The 20924-nt window shown below is 31.4% G+C and overlaps 1 protein-coding gene across 1 annotated transcript in view; it reads right to left on the reverse strand.

Moving 5' to 3' along the window:
• LOC145321946 (uncharacterized) overlaps positions 1–20924 on the reverse strand; it is a 76645-nt gene that overhangs the window by 3903 nt on the left and 51818 nt on the right. Inside the window, exons 6-8 of the mRNA XM_080163629.1 lie at positions 2469–3616; positions 1692–1796; positions 349–575 (exon numbers count right to left, since the gene is read on the reverse strand). Coding sequence (XP_080019755.1) covers positions 349–575; positions 1692–1796; positions 2469–3616 — 1480 coding nt within the window. The remainder of the gene's footprint in view (positions 1–348; positions 576–1691; positions 1797–2468; positions 3617–20924) is intronic.

Raw genomic sequence — 20924 nt, forward strand, 5'->3', positions numbered from 1 at the left:
TTTTTTATAGAACGGCATAAATATTTCAATCTGTAAAATATTTTGAATCATAACATTTTAATATTAAGAAGAATCTGCGGAAAAATTTCTTGACTACGTTATAATGATTCGAGCTAACCGTTACGGACGCTTAGACATATGTATAACCCAAATACGAAGAAAGTTTTGCTTTAACAAGGATAAATTCGATCGTAAGAAAAATGAGAAAAGTGCAAAAGTAAAGTTAATATTTCTCTTTTATTTCCTTCATTTCTAAAATATATGATATCTTTATAACAGAAGACATACATACATGAACTGATCAAAGAGAAGCTTTGCTGGCAAAAGTTATTTAAACTAAAATGTCACCTGAATGTGGTTCCATACTATCCATAGATGGCAGCGATGAATTAGACGGCGAAATGTATGACTTCCTTTTCTCACTCTCAATCCTTTTCCGTCGCATCTCCAACTTCCTCTTGACGGCGTCCAGGTGGTCGTTGACAGCGGCGTTGTTCATATTGGCGGGATCCTCGTAGTTGGTCTGGTTGTTGTTGATGTGCATGTTGGACCAGCTCGGCGGCTCACTTGACTCTCTGTAATAAATTTATTGTATAGATGTACTGTATAACCAGACAACTACCTGGATCCCCCTGTAGCGACTTGCCTGTGTTAATATAACCGACTCTATTGTATTCGTTGTATTTTCAAAGGCCCAATTGAAAGTAGGCACAAGGTTTTACACTAATCTCTCTATATACAAATTATATTGTGTTAAACCTATAGTATTCAATTTTTATTAGAAATAGTTTATTATTTTTTTTCTCAATGCAATGTAATTTTCATTTATTAATGTTGATATTAAATATTGTTTTGGTCCATAAATGTTTGAATTTGAAACAAAAATATTAAGGAACAATGTAAGACAAAGGAAGTCAAATGGTAAGTGGAATGGTTCGCCCTCCCACCTTCTCCCCTCCCATTCATAAACCTAGTTAAATAACAAATTTTATGCTTCTAATTTCATTTAGGCAATTTACATTTACAATTGAAATTAGTTTTAATTTGATGCAGTAAATTAAACCATGAATTAAAAAGAATATTACTATTCCCCACTTCTACTTATCATGTACGTATTACTATACTTTTCTTTTTAAAAATCCAGGTCAAACAACTTATATGAAATGAAAATCATTAGATCACCTGAAATTAAATCTTAGCTTGATGTGTTTGATTTAAAATCAAATATATATTTAAAGTGAAAAACTTTAACATGGAAAGAAAAAAGATATAATAACCATGAGTAAGAGAATATTTTTCGTAATTTCGTTTATTAAACCCATAAGCCATTAAAGCAAAGTAGTTATATAAAGAACATAAACCTTGTTAGCTTCAGGGGGGGGGGGGGGTGAGAATAGACTCAAGAGAGGTGCTATCTTATCGTCAGTTAAGTGTAAGATAGACGTACAATACATACATATGGTGGGGTGTAAAACAGATTATTCAATATGATTAACAAAATTTGAATTAAAAATATCCTAAAAAAACTGAAAAGATGTAATATACATTTTTTCTATGTGATCTTGTTATTTGTTCTGGTGGGAAGGGGGTATTCTACCTTCTTAATTTATTCAAGGAGGGAGGTGTTGATGACCCCCCCTCCTTCTGCACGCACCAGCTTACATCATTATGAAAATAAAAACTATATATACCTTCCCGTATTGATGGACAGATTAGAATTGAGAGAGCTGTAACCCTGCATGTTGTCTCGTAAATTGTTGTCCAAATTGTTCAAATCTCGCAAACTTGTCTTTCGACTAAAATAAAAAAAATATTAATTAGTTTTTAATTAAAATAAAAGATAAAAAATCTGTTTAATCAATATCTGAAACTGCTGATTTTCTGAAAAGCCTCATATTAGTGTGAAGTATAAGTTTTAAATGATTATGGAGATTCAGATTATTCCTAATCGTTACAGAATTCATCGGGCAAAGTTTGAAATCTATAAGATGATTCTAAAATGCCTAAATCTAAGCTCAGAGCTATCCGTTACGGACATGCCCTATATGTAAAGAAGCTTTTTCAAGCATTGCATGGTGTTATCTTTACAAGTATGCACTTCTTTACTATTTTTATAAACTGGCGTGCACAGGGTTTTGTCATGGAGAACTTGAGAGAATAAAATTAAAGGGTAAAGGTAGGCCATCACTATTTAAAGGGGGATGTCATTGCAGATGTCTATTTATACCCTCCACCCCCTTCCACAACCTAATTAACAAAATTTATTCGAAGCAGTTGATAGTGCCTAAATAAAGATTTGACGGTATACAATACAAATGACCAATGAATGAGAGGGCAGAACAATTTTACTAATGGTCAATTACAATATATACTGGCCTACCATTGGTCATTTGTTTTGCATGACGTCATTTTCTATTTGGACTATCAACTTCTTAAATCTATTTTCATAGATAATTAGAAAGTCATACCTGTAAATATGATCCCTCGGGCTTGTAACAACTTGAGGTTGATATCCTTGATTATTAGGGCTGCTCACAACTTGAGGTTGATAACCCTGATCTCTAGGGCTGCTAACCACTTGTGGTTGGTATCCTTGATTATTACTATCACGATTATTCATCTCTGTAGAGGATACTTTCTTGTCTCTTGGCTCTGACACAGTCATATTATCATCAGCTCCTTCTATCAGAAAATTTGTAGAATAAAACATTTTTTCCCGCAAAGTTTCCGCGGTTTTAGCATTATATGGCTGCACATTGTTGACAGTTGGCTGGTAATTGCTTGTATTGATGGTATGTTGGCCATTGTGAATTTTTGGCCGGTCATCTTCAACGACTAGAGAACGGATGTCAAACGTTTGGTTGTTGTTGTTGGAATTTTTCTTTTGTACGACAAGACCAGCCGGGGCAGCGTTAGGATCAACTGACGTTGTCCGTCTGCCTGTGTGAGTTCGCAGTTCTTTATCAGGATTTCGACCAATTGTGGAAATGTTTTCAACGCTACCGCCGATGTTTTCAATTGATATTTGCGCTTGGTTGGCGTCGGCAAAATATTTGCTTGACCGGCGGCCGGCAAATGTTTTGACGTCAGCCGCGCCGCGCTGCGATGGAACACCAGCCGCCTGTTGCAGCTCCATCCGTGGCGGCTTTGGCTGCTCGTGAAGGACATATCGTGTCTCCCGCGGCATTGTAGCGGCAACAATTGGAGGCGGTTGCGGCGACGAATATGACGTTTCTGGGCTGTCATCTTCGATGTCATCGCTACGTTCTTGATGGCGAACGCCGCCGAATTCAAGGCGGGTAATCATATCCAGCAGAAAGCACAAAATATTACGCCTCATATCAACCTCAGAGTTGAACAAATCAATAAACTGAATATGCATGATGTCATAGGGCAGCGTTTTCTTGGCAGATGTTTTGATGGTGTTGAAATTGTTAAAAGCCGCACTTTTATTACCCCGCGAAAAGTCGATGTCAGTCCAGGGCACAGTTTGTGGGTGGAAGTATGAAAAGACCGCCAGAATGTAGGACCCATCTTTGACATCCTTCAGGGACGAAATTTTCTCAAACTTTGGAAGTTCTTTGTGCTTGTTCTCCTTCGTATCTTCTAGTACAACCTGAAATATAAAAATACAAATTAATGATTAAATTAAAGTTTTTTAATAAGTCATTTGCGACATAAGGTAAATTAAAGATAAAATAATTTTCCATTCAGTTAAAAGACACAAAAATTAAAATTTTAAAATGAAGCTCTTTATAGTGCCTATAAAAATACGTCATACAATACCATGACTAATGATAGGCCAATACAGACTAAATTACCAATGGCATGTCAGTATGACCAATGGTAGACCAAAAAAGCAGCTTCTTTCAAAATATTAGATTATTCCCTAATTCTGTGTTTCTGACACAAAAGAAGAGATAAAAAGATAGTAATTCATTTCCATTTTTCTATCCCTGTATTTATAATAAATTAGTTATAAAATAATTTTAAGATTAGCTTGGCTCTTGTTTATTGGGCAACACTATCAACTAACTGTACATAAGTGGGGTGATAAAATTGCATAGTAACTCTAACATGTATTAATTTACATGTTAGCCATTGTATCTATGTTTGGGTGTTAATAAGACAGGTTCAATACTTTTTAGTTGACAGCTACTCTATAACTATATTATGTTTTTGTGGTCTGTGTTTGTCTGCAAGCAATGCTACGTATATACAATTATCCTTGTTTGTTTAATGTGATGTAATGAGAAAAATTTATTTAAATGTTAGAGAATACTAAATGCGTATTTAAGTTTTAGTCCCTAAAAATCTGTCTAAAGGGGATTTTCTTAAGCTTCTAATGCAATGTAACTTATATTCTTAGTGTTCACAGATAAATTGATGCAAATCATCAATCTGTTTAGCACCAGAAAGTCAAACAAATAGTGAACAGGTCTAATGGGCCAGTATATAAAGGAATACAATTGTATAAACAAGTGTGTAAAAACATGGGCAACTAGGGACAAAAAGGGTCAAATTGGTCTTTGTATTAATTTAAAGACAATATGATCATAAAAAATGTGGTTACTCTATGACAATGGTCTGTCTGTTTAAATTCAATTTAGTTATATAAGAAATTTTTCCCATTTTTTTTGGAGGGGGGAGTAAATTATGCATTTAGGGGTTCTGTATTTTACTTGGTCCAAAAATTGCCTTAAACTACCTAGGACCGGTGAACGATGTAAAGCTTTCCTATGAAGAAGTACTCAATCGGTGCAGTACTTAATGACTTCCTAAACTTCAGACGAAAAAACATTATTACTTTATGTATTAGTATCGTAGATATGTTTTTTTTAGCCCATATGTTAGTAGTTTTTATGTAAATTGAATTGAATCAAGTTTACACCTCTATACAAATATTTAACAATGGGACGCTTTTAGACAGACAAATAATTATGTAAAAAGCAAGCAAGAAATTCCTTCAAAGCTACAAAAAATTACAAATAATAGCGACATGCGAAGATTTAGGTTGCTAATATAGAAGTACAACGATAGTAATTAAGGGATCTAAGGGATAAGACAATGTCCGTTAAATTGATTTACATCCCCACGCCACACAAAATTACCCCTTCTGCAGATCACAATTAGTTGTTGAAATATTTGGACAACTAATCAAATTTCAATAAAAGTAATTATAAGACTTTGGGGACTAGTGCAATAAACAGTCCAATGTCCCCTCCCTCCCTAAAAGTATTTTAACTATAAATCTTGCTTACTCTATTAGAAAAAAAATATTCTATTTGAAGGATATTTTTAATGTTTGTGATAAAGGATTATTTTGCTTCATTGTAAGTATATTTTTGTTAACACTTTTTTATACACATTTTACAAATAGCCATAATAATCTATCGCATTTTATAGTACTAGCTGCTATACTCCTGGAGGCCTCTACTGGCACTTTAAAATATTTTTTGGTACTTATTTCTCTCGGGAGGGTGTGGGTAACCTCCACTAAAATAGTTATTAAACTTCCTAGGACCTATGAGAAGCTACCCTGTAAAGGAGAACCATATCAGTCAAGCGTTCAGTGAAATCTTCGGTACAGGCAGACATACACACATCCTGTTACTTTTATATAAGGATTTCAAACAAGGATAAGTGTGTCACATAATAGCCAATGTTTCTTGAACAACATAAAACAAAGCGTTGTATAGTGCCTATAAAAATGACGTTGAACCGGCCTACCATTAATCAATTAATATACATACATACTGGCTAGATTTGTTAATTAAGTCTGTTTGGCCTATCATTGGTCATTTGTATTCTATAGGCACTATACAGAGCTTCAAATAACCTCACATAAGCTATTACTTTAGAAATATTTCTTTTCTTAAGTGTGATTCGATTATTGCCAAAACTTTTTCACATTTAAAAGATGATTTGTTCTTTAGATTCATTATTAAAACACAATGCAAATTTAGCTATGATTCTAAACCTTAAATGTACTTGTACTTTTAAAACTTGCTACAGACACAATATAATAGAATACACAAAGAAAAAAACACACACACACAAACGCTAATGAGTTTTAAAAAGAGGATATGAGGATATTGTCATCCTATCCTTTACACACTTAAGATCTTTTCTGGTAAAGATAAGAACAAGACGATTAAGTCCAACATAACCATGAACCATGTTCAGAAGTAAGCTTTCTAAAACAAATCAATTAAAAAGTAAATAATTTAAACAGATAAATATTTTTGTACCTTCGCTGTTTCTTCATTTGGTTTACCTTTATTAATTCTGCATTTTTTTTGTAAACCCTTTCTTTATTTTTTTCCTTAATAAAAGATTCAAATGTAAGCACATATTTTTGACTTTTTGATTGGAACTGATGATCTAAAAGAATTAGTGAAACAATTGTAATCCATGAATAAAATTAGAAAAATATAAGTTGTGTTTCATCTTTAGTAGGTAATATTGGTATATCTTTATTGTTCGTTAGTATTGTGACAGGCAACGGCAAATCTTAAGGACTTCTTTCTTACGTTCAAATAAAATGCTCCTGTGTTAAAAAGACCTTAAGTGGCCTCATGGTAGATGATTATAAGGTTTATTTCTTCAACTTTCTCACATATGCGCCTTGTAATCCCAGTTTAATTAGCTGCACGTGATGAGAGTTACTAAAAAATGTTTTTTACTACCTTTTGCAAAGATTTTGTTCGGAATTTTTTTTACCTCAGTAATTTTGAAAAGAAAGTTAATTAAGAATTGTAAAGGATAAAAGAAAATTTTTGTAAATTTTTTTAATAATACAAATAATATAGTAAAGTTCTGAAAAAGGCGTTTGCAAATTTTCCATATATGTAAACACATCTGCTAAAATTCTATAATATGTAATTTAGAGTTAAATAGAGTGTCTGAACTCATTTTAAGTAAAGTTTTTTTTATGTTTTTTCAGAGTGTATATAATATAGTATAAGGCCATTTAAACATATTCAGGAGTAAGGAAATTTTTGTATGAAGCTTAAGATCTCAATAACAACTGAGCCGATTGGTTTATCTATTTTATGGAGGCTTCATACAGGTCCCTTGATGATTTTAAGCTTTTTAAAGACAGACCCCCTAGATTCTAGGGGCGTAACCACTAGTAATTATATAAAACAAATCCTCTTATTTTTCATTGTTAATTTAATGTATACAAGTATGAAAACAAGCACTCTACATTAAGTCTAATATGTCCAAATATATCTAGCCTATTTAAGATAGAAAAATGGAATAATGGCGGAAACAGCATTGCCTGTCAGTTCTTTTTCTAAATCATTGTTCGGTGAGAATTATTCTGAAACAGTAATATTAAATGTTTTTGTTCCAATTTTCCCTAAATTTAAATTACAAGATACAAGTCGGTGAAAATCATTGAATGTAATTCCTTGTCCTTAAAATTATTCAATTTACAAACCAATTTTAGATGGTGGTTCAACAAAACAACCAAAACTTTTAACTTTTGCTAAATTTTGATTGGTTAGTACATACTAGCTAGCAGTGTTCAAACTTTTCCACCGATAACATTAAAATAAAAAGAGCTAATTTGGTTTATTTTCACAATTACATCAATTTAACTCCAATCATCCCTTTAAGATCCTAGGTGATTATTTAAATATTTTACACTCAACTTTTATATTGACTAACTTATATGTACCCCAAATGCACATAGGAACCAATGTAGAAGGGTGGATGGATGGTTTGTTCTGTAATGCACTTTGTGGCTAATACAAACATATTACACACACAGAGAGGTTAGACAAATATTGGATTTATGCAATTACAGCTCAAACACCACAGAAATGTAATCTTAACACAAATTAGAAATATGCAGTTAAATTAATTTTTAATTGCATAGATCATATTTTTCAACTTATCTTTAAGTTATTAGGTTTACTTTATTGTTCTATCGTAAAATAACCTTCTAAATAATCAAGAGATAACATGATAACTAGCTTTAGGTAAAAAGCCAGAAAGTTTTTTTTATAAGATAATTGTAATCCCAGATTTTTTCATTGAATATGAACTTTTTTAATTAAAAAGATATAAGAGTGTTATGTAACTTAGATTTACATAATTGAATGATTATTTGATTAAATGAAATTTTTAGAATTATAAGTCTATATAGAAATTTTTCAATGATTTTCTAAAATTGATAGTTGCATTAATTTAATGGATTATGATAAATGTAAACAAACCAAAATTAAACAATTTTGCTTTCAAAAGTTGAACTTACAAAAAAGCTAATATTTACAATCAACAAAATTAAGCAATATGCCTTTGACTTTACCTCATACATATAATTAAATTTCTTTTTTTCTATCCTAATATATAAAGTAATATATAAAGAAACTTCCGAATCGATTGGGTTTTCTATTTTAGGAAGGCTTCATATAGGTCCTGTCATAGTTTTAAGCTATTCTATTTTCAGATTTAAGTCTTGGGATGGATTTAAGTTATTTTTCTGTCCCTTCGAGTACAGAAACCCGTAGATAGACCGCCGCGTATCCGCTAGTTTAAAGTTAATAGAAAAGACAAATGGGTAGATCATTTGTTACATGTAAAAATGCATAAAAATGGTATTGATAGATGAAAAATGTATTCTATTTGAAAACAAATAATGTAAATGGATTCATTAACAGCGACCATATTTAAAATGCAACCTAAGGTTGCAATAGTTATTAAATTTTTAAAAAGGCGAAGTACTAAGCACTTAATTAAAAACTAGCTACCCATGTTTTCTATAAGTAAATTAAACATTTTTATATAAACAGCCACTGGAGAAAATGTGTAAACGTCATTGAGTTCTGAATCCAAATTAAGTAATAAGAAATAGTGATCAATCTCTTTAAAGGCTTCACTCAAGATATTACATGGAAAAAGTAATAAGTACTTACAAGGTTCATCCGTTTAAAACTGTCCTTCTAGTTAGTATGACGCCTAGGACTCGGTAGTTCATAAATGCCACTATTAAATAGACGTTTTTAAAAAGATATATGATTCGAAAATAAAATTTGCCCAATTCATTATTCTCTTAGTACAAGTTTAATTTCTTATTTTATTTTGAGTCTTTGTGTCAAAAATTATTCGTTCAAATGGGAGAAAAAAATTAATTGATAAATATTTAACTCAAACAACTTTTAGATATGGCAAAACATTTCAAATAAACATACTTATTACTTAAATCCTTGTGTTTATCTTTTATATATAGACATTTGGACAAGCAAATAATACACAAACTTATAAAAGGTTGTACAAAAAGTTAGATATTAGTTATGGAAAAAAATAGTTTTAATGTCTATAAATTATATCCTTTTCCTCGCTATTTGACTAGTTGAAAAGTTAGAGGAAAGGTGAAGTTGTGATATAAATTTTTTTCCCAAAAACTTATTCATTTGTTTGAAGATGTTTTTGCTATTATGAACATGATCGTCCTAATTTTTTAATGATTTTACTTTATAATTATTTAATTGTAAAAATGATTATTATCATAAAAACATGTTTGGCAGGGATCCTAAGACAACGAATAAGAAAACGTTATTATAAGACTTTACTAGTGTAATAACAGCTATATATCCCCTCCCTTCCCGCATGTTTAGAGATAAAAATCTTTATGGCACATACTTGTATACAACCGTGAGTTTAAAAAATTAAAAAGGTATAAGGAGAAACGCACCCAAATTGTAAGCATTTCATGCCTTTCCATATCCAATAAATCTTTTTGATGTAGCGCAGGTATTCTAGAATTTATTTGGTCCGTAACTAATTATGCATTTACAAAATAAAAGATGGTTGATATTAATTGGTCAATTCGCCATTTAAAGAAAGCTCAAATTCTACGTTCAGTCTTAAATATGTTATGGCCAATTGTTAACCTTCTACTTTATATCTATAGCTGCCCTGTTGCTTTCAGAATTCCTTAGAAATCTATATAACTTTTCAACTTCAAATACAAGTCATATTTATATTTTAAAAGCTAAAGCTCTTTCCTTCATACTCTACATATCTATAAAATACTTAGAATAACCAACAAATCCTTTCTTTTTATTTTATACTAATTATGGACAACATGATCCTTGTATCTTACTTCAATGCTACGCTGTTTTAGACAGCCCAAAAAATACATCATTTTGAAACAACTAAATAGTTATATTTTTGTTTTGATTGGCTGTTTTATGTGTATATTTTAAAAAATTCCGAAGACATTAATTAAAAGATTAATCATTCGAAAATGGTTAAAAAATCAGAGAGTATATAAAAAATAATAGTGTTATTTATAGAATTAAAGAAATTTATTTTTTATTTATTTTGTATGAATACCAGTAAGAGAAGCAGATATAGGCAAAAGAAAGAATGAGAGATCGCGTAGGCGTTAAGACTTGAAACTTGAAATTTATTTTATCATGAAATACATTTTTTCAAGCAGTTTGTATTCGGATATATGCTTACTGGGTGTTTTTAAAAGCGTAATGAAACTACAATTGTTTAATAGCAAATATAAACAAGAATTTATTACGATTTTGAGTGGTTTTTGCCTTTCTTAGCAGAAATCCTAAAAACTTGCCTGACCTGCGGTACCCTAACCCTGCTAGATTCCATTTACCCAAAATGACCTAACCTAAAGTAAAAGATAAACACACGAACCCCCGCATTCTTTATTTACAATTTATTTCAACATAAGTAGGTGGGGAGGGTTCTGTGCTCTAATAGGCACTTTTAGGGAAACCGCCCCTATAAGGAAGGAAATATTTTTTTTCAGTTCATTAGAAAAAATAACATCAAACAACGCACTGTTTTGATTAATTAGTACACCATTGCCCCTGTTCTATAATGAACATACAAATTGTACATGTTGTTTTTATCAAATATTTATTTCTGGTTTGAAATATTTAAGAAATGGCATATATAGTTGTTATCTTGCAACTAGTGGTTGCCTCAAGGCACAATGTGTATAAACAAATTTTTGGTAGAGAAGCTACTCTTCAATTCTAGGTAATGATCTGTATTAATAAATTTGTTTATAAAGAAAAATCTGGTATTACATTTTGCCTTAATATCTGGCGAGCTAACCTCGCGGGGCTACGCAGTACACAATTTAAGATGTAGTAACTTGCTCTAAAGTATTTAACAACAATTGGAAATCTAACTCCCCCTCTCAATCAGATTTTTATTTCAAAATATGGGGGCGGGTTTCTGGGTTTAATGAAACCACCAATGTGCATATTGAAGACAATGTGAAAATAAAAGTTTAATTTTCTAATTTGCAGCGGTCACATCTGGACGGTATCATCCTTGTTAATTTATATTTTTTTCTTGTTGCAATTGATGATTTGTTTAGAATTAATAGCTGTAAATATTGTTGAAAATATTATAATTTATAACAATTTTGTATTTAAAGAATGTAGGAAGCAATAATTTATTTGAAGAGGAAAACGGTTAGTCTCAATTATACTTATAATGGCAAAATTATACTTCAAAATATTAAATAATACATTTTATTCAATTTTGACGCGTGAACCTATCGTTTACTTCCCCCTACTTTATTTTTATCAAATATTCAAGGACTTTTTGGGGCGATTAGTTTTTTCTTGCATTTGAAGCAATGAAAAATAAAATAACGACACCCCCTTTACCCCATCCCCTTCCCTGCTAATTGATAAACGAACTGGCCAATAAATGTCCATGTTTCCCCTGTCATAATATCCACGTATATTCTATATCCATTCTTGTAGATATGTTATGACTTAAATTTTCTTCATGTAAATATTTATCTTTTTTGTATTTCTATGGATTATTATACCCTTGTTAATCTAACAAATAAAAAGAAGAATTTAATCCAGACAAAAATGGTTTTAAAAAGAGGTCAAATGATGAATAATAGCTGAGTTTGTGGCTAAAATGATTGATATGTAGATAGATATATTCATATATGCATATGAATTTCATATTCAGAAGATTTAAATAATAGACGGGATTTAGACTGATCAATGAATCTTAAATCAGAGCTGGATCTTTAAATCATTTTAGTGGTGAGCCAGATCGGGGTGCGCCGAATTTTAGCCAATCACAGCGCGGCATTTCATAAAATGCTGTGCTCTCATTGGTGGAAAGTTGGCTCACCCCGATCTGGCTCACCACTAAAATGATTTAAAGATCCAGCTCTGGTGATATTTAGACCTATTTGTGAACTTTTAGTACAATTTTACAACTATGTTTCTGTAAATTAAAATTATTGGTTAAAATGATTAGGGAAAGGCTAGATTGGAACCAACTAAACAAAATTCAAAAAAAGAACCCAAAGATTTTTGCTTATAAAACTTTAAGCAAATTAAAGAGAATGAAACTAAGTAGACCATACAGGGAAAAGATCATAGAGTTAACTCTATTATTATTGAGTCTATTAATTAATCCATCTTAAGCTTGCATAGTTGTCTAGACGCATTTACACCTGGACACGTTTTTGCATCCATGGTAGACATTCTGGACACCGATATTTATATGATTTCATGAAGATGTATGGACAGGTAGCTTATTCTTCCCCACCGTTAGTGGTACATTATTTTTTGTCACCAGTTGAGAATCAGAAATGATATTTAATATAAATTTTGGATGGTTACTTGGAATATTTTTACTGAAAATATTTATATGGACGTCTATTTTAGGGGGGTATTACTCCTTTCTGCCCACCCCCCACCCTCCTTGGACATCCTGAGAAGCTAACCTAAATTGAGAACTAAAGCGATTCAGTTTTTAGAGAGATCTTAACGGACAAACAAAAAACTTACTTACGTAAAAGGAAAATACTAAACCGTCCTCCAGTTATAAAGAATTAGGTGGTTGTCAGATTTCTATATCAATTATTCTATGTTTTGCAATTTTGCCAGACGTTTTGGACATTACTTATTTTAGTGGTTTACTGAAGCTTCAAACACGAGAAATTCCTTACTAATAAGAAATACCATATCATATAGCATAGAGACTCGAGATCGAGATATTTCATGAAGGTATCAAGGAGCAGTTATGATTTTTTACAAAGCTATTATTTCAGCCGCTGCGTTAAAATGTAACCCGGCGACCGCCCCTAGCTGATGTGGCCAAAGGGAAGTAGTTGCAGAAAAGATTAAAGCATTAACAGCCGCGCAACTTAATTTTCAACCACGATTTTCTTAAGGATAATTATTTCGCTACCCGAAACTTACAAAGACAAATGAAATTAAAACTATTAGATTTTCCCACTCTTTAAAACATACATTTTTTTGAAAAAGATTGATAAACTTCTATACAGAAAATTTCATTGCATAAAATGTTAAATAAAAGTATTGCAAGGGAACAGTTAATGTAAGTTATTCATGTGTGTGTGTGTGTGTGTGTGTGTGTGTGTGTGTGTGTGTGTACCCAGGGATTTAAAGGGATAAGACAATGGCTGATAAATTGATGTACATCCCCAATGATATTAAACAAATTGTCATTGAGCTGTTTATTCCACCAGTCCCAAAGTTTTATAATAACGTTTTCTTATTCGTTGGATTTATAACTTTGAAGACTTTAATTAAATTTTATTAGTTAGATTATATCAAGTTGAATGTTCAAACGTTTCAACCAGTAATTGTAATCTACAGACGGGGTAATTTTGTGTTTCATGATTTGGAATATACATTGATTTATCAGTCATTGTCTTATCCCTTAAGATCTCTGATAATACTTGACCTTGTTTCGACCAATAAAGGAAACAATAAATTTTCAAATGGAGAATTGATTCTATCTGAGTATAATCCGTCCTTACAAATTTTAAACCATATCCAAACATATCTACATTCATATATTCATAATAAAATATTCAGTTAATACTAGCAGGAATGGAATTTAAATTGCTAAAAACCATCCCACAACGACAACTTGAAATTAAATATAAAATAGTCCTAAACAATCCCGTACCCGATGTGAATTTTACCTAAAATGGAGGCTTGAATGAGGTCAGTAGTGAGTTAATTCTGAAGCTTCAATTAAAAAAAATTCATCTGGTTATAGAGAGTTTAAATTTAATTTCAGGGGGGTAAAAAATGATTAAAAATTACTTCTTGCCAAACGAGTGTTAGAGGTCATTTTTTATTTATTGCAATCATTTGTTAAAGAGAAAGATAAAACAACTGAAAAAATTAGGGATCTAAAGGGATAAGACAATAACCAATAAATTGATGTACATCCCCAATATTGATTCACAAAATTACCCCTTCTGTTGATTAAAATAAGTTGCTGAAACGTTTGCACATTAACTTAATGAATCGAACAATCAAATTAAAAGTCCACAAAATTTTTAAGCCAACAAATAAGACAACTTTATTGTAAAATTTTGGGAACAAGTGTAATAAACAGTAAAATGTCCCCTTGGGAAAACTTACTAAAATAGGAAAAGAGAAAACATTAATGAATGTTTATCAAAAAAAGTTTAAACGGGCAAAAGAAAACTGCAGAAAAAAATACTTTAAAAAATTTAGCAACAGATAAACAGTATTTATTAGATAAATTGAGAGATTCAAAGTCGCATAGAAATGCAATGCGTAATAAAAATGAAGAATTAAACATACACCACAATAAAATATGTTGTATTTACATCTTTGCATTATTCAAGGTTCAGATACTTGAAAGACAGAAAATTCGGCAAAGAAAAGAAAAACTAGGGATATATAGGAATAGGACAATTACCGTTGAATTAAAATATGCACCGAACTTTAATGAACAATTCTAACTTTGTTTTCTGGTAACTATTGATAAGAAGAAGGGCCTAATTTTACTGCCATATTTTTCTCTCCCCATGAGAAATACCAGAGATCTAAAGGGATAAGACAATGGGCGATAAATCTCCAATGATTATACACGAATCTACAAGTTTTGTAGAATACAATTAGTGGTTGAAACGTTTAGACACTCAAATTATTAAACCAACCGATCCAAATTTAATAAAAAAAAGTCCCAAAGTTATTTAGCCAACAAATAAAAAAACGATATTATAAAACTTTGGGGACTAGTGTAATAAACAGTGATCCCTCCTTACCTGGAGAAATACTGCATCTGTGTGATTAGATCGTGAATTATGCAAAGTACAATTTACAACCACGTACAGGGAATTGGTTTCAGTGATTTTAATCCATTTAAATCTAAAAAATAAAAATTAAATCTTGAAGGACAGTCAACCCATTAAGGTATAACACACTTCTTGCAAATCTCAGTGCACGCCACTGATTTCTACATTTATCTTAAAAACATAAAATTCCTCATCTATTTCTATGCCAACAATTATCCTACAATTCAATACTCTGCAAATATTAAATAATTCAAATAGAATAAAATTTCTGAATGGCTTTCCTTGTTCTTCTGTGCTACAAGAATTATTACGACACTGTAAAAAAGGTCCTTTAAAAAAAAATTATTAAGTAAATTGTAGTGTTTTATTAAAAGTCTGATTTCAGTGGGACACCTGCCTTAAGAAAGAGTTTTGCCAAAGGTTGGACATTAGGACATAAATTTTCTTATTACAACACATAAAAGGATGACATATTTGAAGACAAATATTTAGGTACTAACTTAGCAACCAATGGAAACAATGTAAAAAGTTTGTAATACCATATTAAAGAACTAGCGGCTACGCCCCTAGAGGCCTCTAGTGGCACTTTGAATGTTTTTTTTTATTTAAAATATCTAATTACAGAAATAATTGGTTTATGTTTCGTTCAAGTCTCTTTTTCGGTAGGGGTAATTTTTTTTCTAGGGGCGATTTCTCCTGAGAGGGTGGTGGTACCCTCCCCAAAAATAGTTATAAACCTTCCCGGGACTTATGAGAAGCTACCCTGTTAAGGAGAACCCGATCGGTTCAGCGGTAAGCGAGATCCTTCGGTACAAACACACAGACAAACAAACAGACAAACACACAGACATCCCGTTACTTTAGTTTAAGGATACTAATGGTTCTACCCCAAGCATCTAGGGTCTTTGTATTCAAAGGGGTAGGATAGGGCATAAAAATAGCCTAAACCTACCACTAAACTAGAAATACGTGAAGCTTCCTTAAGATGAGGAACTCAATGGGTTAAATAGTTAATGAAATATTCAGTTTCAGACGTAAATAAACCTTACTACTTTACCTATGTATATTCTAGGATAGTATTTTTAAGAGTGCAGCTTGTATTGCTCGTGTATGTATGAAATGATTAAAAACACAAGACCAAAAGTAAAAAAGGATTGGGGGGCTAAAGGTTCAGAATAAATATTCATCAAATTATAAATCTAACGCCGCGAAAGGAATATAAACAAGGACATTTATGGTCGTTGACAGCGGAACAATAGTAGAAAAAAGATGCTAATATTTTTAAGAAAGAGTTAGGATGTAACTATTTTTAGTCATCTTAATTTTTTGAGGAGATATCCTATCATAAAAAATGGCCCATGTTACTTAAAAATTATGTAACAGAAAATAAAAAAAGATTTTGAAACAATTGATATTTATGAATGGCATAAAATGAGTTGGTTTAAATGTGGTCAGTTAGTGAGAAGCTATGCTAAAAAAATACCTATACATCAAACATACATGCATAGAATTGCAGAAAATAAGTATAAATATGTCTAGCATAAAATATATGCAGCTTACTTAAATGTTTTATTAAATACAACCACTCCACATTGGGGCAAATCAACCAAAAAGGAGATTTGATTATTTAGTACCCTTAAAATTCATCTCACAAAAATTTCATTTTATACTTTTTTGTAGGTAATTTAACAACAAACAAATTTGCTTTTATGTTTTTTTCTGTCATTTGAAAGGAACATGGAGATAAAGGTCATTTTATGAAGGTAGATAGAGAATTACCAGATTAACCCCTCCCGAAAATAGCCCCCCCCCCTTACCCTATTCATCTATCTATCCATCAATCTATCCATCTATCTATCCATATATCTATCCATCTATCTATCCATCTATCTATCCATCTATCTATCCATCTATCTATCCATCTATCTATCCATCTATCTATCCATCTATCTATCTATCCATCTATCTATCCATCTGTCTATCCATCTATATATCGATCCATCTATCTATCCATCAACTATTCATCTCTTTATCCATCAACTATCAATTTATCCATCCATCAATCTATCCCTCTATCTACCCATCCATCTATCTATCTGTCTATCCATTTACTTATCCATCTATCTATCCATATATCTATTCATCTACCTATTATTATGAAGGTAGATAGAAAATTACCAGATTAACCCCTCCCGAAAATAGTTCCCCCTTACCCTATCCATCTATCTTTACATCTATCTATCCATCTATCTTTCCATCTATCTATCCATCTATCTATCCATCTATCTATCCATCAATCTATTCATCTATCTATCCATATATCTATCCATCTGTCTATCCATCTATCTATCCATCTATCTATCCATCTATCTATCCATCTATCTATCCATCTCTCTATCCATCTCTCTATCCATCTATATATCGATCCATCTATCTATCCATCAACTATTCATCTCTTTATCCATCAACTATCAATTTATCCATCCATCAATCTATCCCTCTATCTATCCATCCATCTATCCATATATCTATCCATTTACTTATCCATCTATCTATCCATATATCTATTCATCTACCTATCCATCTATCTATCCATATATCTATTCATCTACCTATCCATCTATCTATCCATCTATCTATCCATCAACTATCTTGAATTTCGTGTTTAAAATGTCTAATTAGGGGTTTTGGTTATCAGAGCAATATGAGAATTTTTTAGTAGCGCAGCTACCCTATCACTAGCTTTTTGGGCCCTTTAAAGTGTAACTAGGTTAATTGTTAACCGATTTTAGTGTTAAAGTGTAAAATTTGGGGTCATGGAATTCATTTCAGTAGGAGGGGAGGGGATGGTGTAAATGGGGGTGGATGGGGATCCTTATTTTAGCAAGCTACAAGTTTCACTTTATTTTTATGTTTAATAAATCCATTATAAATGTGGTCATGATTAACATAAATTTTTTTAACTAATATCTATATTTATAATGATATTATGATTCATGTTTACTGTTTATATGTATACTAGCAGCTTCGCCCCTAGCCTCTAGGGGATTTGCCCCAAGAGGTAATTAAACAAGGATGACAACATCCATGAAAGAAGCGAAGCTCTGAAATGGAAGGACAAACGAACATTAACACTTGTGAAGTGTCAGAACTGAATATTAATGCATGTCTATACAAAATTGTAATTAAAACTGATTAAATACATTTTACTGTTTAAGTACATACTGACGTTTTTAGGACTTGATTATAGAGATGCTTCGCTTATAACAATAGACGTTATTGAAATAGGAATCAGTATTCAAAAAATCAGATGAATAGGATATTTTTAACATTCAAAACCATTATTTGTTGTCAAAAAAGTAAAAATCAGCTTGTTATAAATGGATGTACGTACTTTCTGGTAACGATTATAGAGTTGCTGTGCTTTCTAAGTCGTACCTAACTGTTGTAGAAATCAGCATGAAAAGTTTGAGATCGATAGGACAATTCTAGCCTGTTTAAGTTAAGTAAAAAAGCTAACTGTACCAGACATATGGACAGACCGACCCTAATTATAGAAATATGAAAAATTTGAGGGGGATTCTTAGATATATTCCCTGAAGAGTAGAATTCAATCAGTTTAGTGGTTAGCGAGATCTTAAGGGATGGGCGGACAGACAAACAGACATCAAGCTACTTTGTATTATATATTAACACCTGGGGATCTAAGGAACAAAACAATAACCGATTAATATGTACATCCCCAATATTGATACATATTTAATAAATACATATTGAATAAATTATATTACAAAATTAATTGTCTGTAGATGACAATTAGTGGTTGAAAAGTTTTGACACTCATCAACAACACTTAATGAAACAACCAATAAAAAATCAATTAAATTTCCTGAAGTTCTTATGCTAACGAATATAAAAACGTTATTATAAAACTTTGAAGTTTGGGGACTAGTGTAATTAACAGTCCCCTCCCTTTCTAAATAAAACTGCTGACTTTAAACATGAATACCCTGTAACTACATAATTTAAAAACAAAGCATTACCAATAGACAGACAGATAGACTACTTGCTAATTCAAATTTAGAATGATTATAAGAACCTCACGTTATTTGCATATTAACTTTACCTTTTTGCAGTGAGGTAGGGGACATTGGGCTGTTTATAACACTAGTCCCCAAAGTTTTACAGTTGTGTGTTCAAACGTTTTAACTACTAACTTTAATCTACAAAAGGGGTAATTTTGTGTATTATCATTGGGGATGTACAACAATTTATTGACCTTTGTCTTATCCCTTTAGATCCCTGATATTTGTAATAATCTATAGAAACGATTATTTAGTTACATTAAAACATCAAACATAAAGAGGTTTAGATTTAGGTTTAGCCCCCCCCCCCTCTCCTCTCCATCATTTAGTGCAATAGAACTTGAAAATATTTATTATTAACTTTAATTCTAAGTCAGAATAAATATTTCCCAATATGTCTATGTTTCTGTGTCTTTTATTTATTTGAATTATATCTTAAGTTTTGACTTTAAAAGCGCATTTAAACGCCTTTTCTTACAAGCTTTTCGTGCACCCACATTCAGAAAACGGGCTAAAAACCCCTACGGGGGCGCGGGGGGTAAATAAGACCAGTACAGGCGATTATGATATGTCTTTGGGTAATCAAATATTGTATTTTTAGTCGGTGGCAACCAGTGAAAACATGTTTCCTCTTACTGTCTTCTTAAATGTTGATTAAAAAACAAACAAATAAAAACTAAAATCTTTACTTCAACTAGAATTATTTAAGACTACCTAATTTCTTCAATTTGTGTTTTTTTCTTTTATACTGTCAAAATATATGTAATGCATGACTCAACAGAAGTTATTTTATCTAATTACGTTAATTCTAAGAGATTTTATAATACTTTTAAAATAGTTGGTAAAACACAAAAAGTATGCCTTTTTCTGTAAGAAAATTTTTGCATTTCTTGACTTCCATGCATTAGAATGCTTACTTAAAAAGCGTATTTTTACGATTCCTTTGAAATCTGATGTACATTGGGTATGATAATACTCATAGAATGTTTAAAACTTTAATTGGGGGTGGTGAATTGTTGCCCCTTGTTGCCCCTATGTGCACTCTATGAAATCTGGTTTTCCATATTAGAATATCTGCTTATCTCAATTATTGATTGAAATGTTTGTTAAAAATAATTAATTGCCATGTGTGTTTCATACAAATGTATTTTCTTGGCCTTTAAATTGATTTATTATTACTTGGATAATACACCAGATTATCATGTACTCTAATAAAGTGACACTTGTAGCTGGCTACAATAAAGATTCCCCCCTCTACTCCCTTTACTCCATCCCCTTTCCTCCTTCTGGATGAACAAACGGGCAAATAAATAATTTACATGTTAGCAACCCAAATAAACGACAATTTATCCCCTGTCAAAATATCCACGTATATTCTATATCCATTGGCTTATATTAGTAAACATTGCCATTTAGAAACTATTTACTATATAAGGAAAGACAAGCTTTTAAATATATTTTAATAGCTAAAAAATTAAGTAAAATTTCTTGTTTGTAAGAGGAAAGAAATATCAATATATATGTAGATCCTGGAAATAAATCGATCTACATTCTCAATGATAATACACAAAAATATCCATTCTTAGATTAAAAATTGTTTGAAAAGTTAGGACATTACTAGTTTGGAATTAATGAATAAGCCAATTTTTATCCAATGAATAAGATGATTTAGAAAAAAACTTTCGGTATCCATTTGATTTACATTCCAATGTCCCCTTCATACCCAT

Source organism: Acartia tonsa, chromosome 1 (genome assembly GCF_053477335.1).
Source record: "Acartia tonsa isolate MP-2025a chromosome 1, ASM5347733v1, whole genome shotgun sequence".
Classification (NCBI taxonomy): Eukaryota; Metazoa; Arthropoda; class Copepoda; order Calanoida; family Acartiidae; genus Acartia; species Acartia tonsa.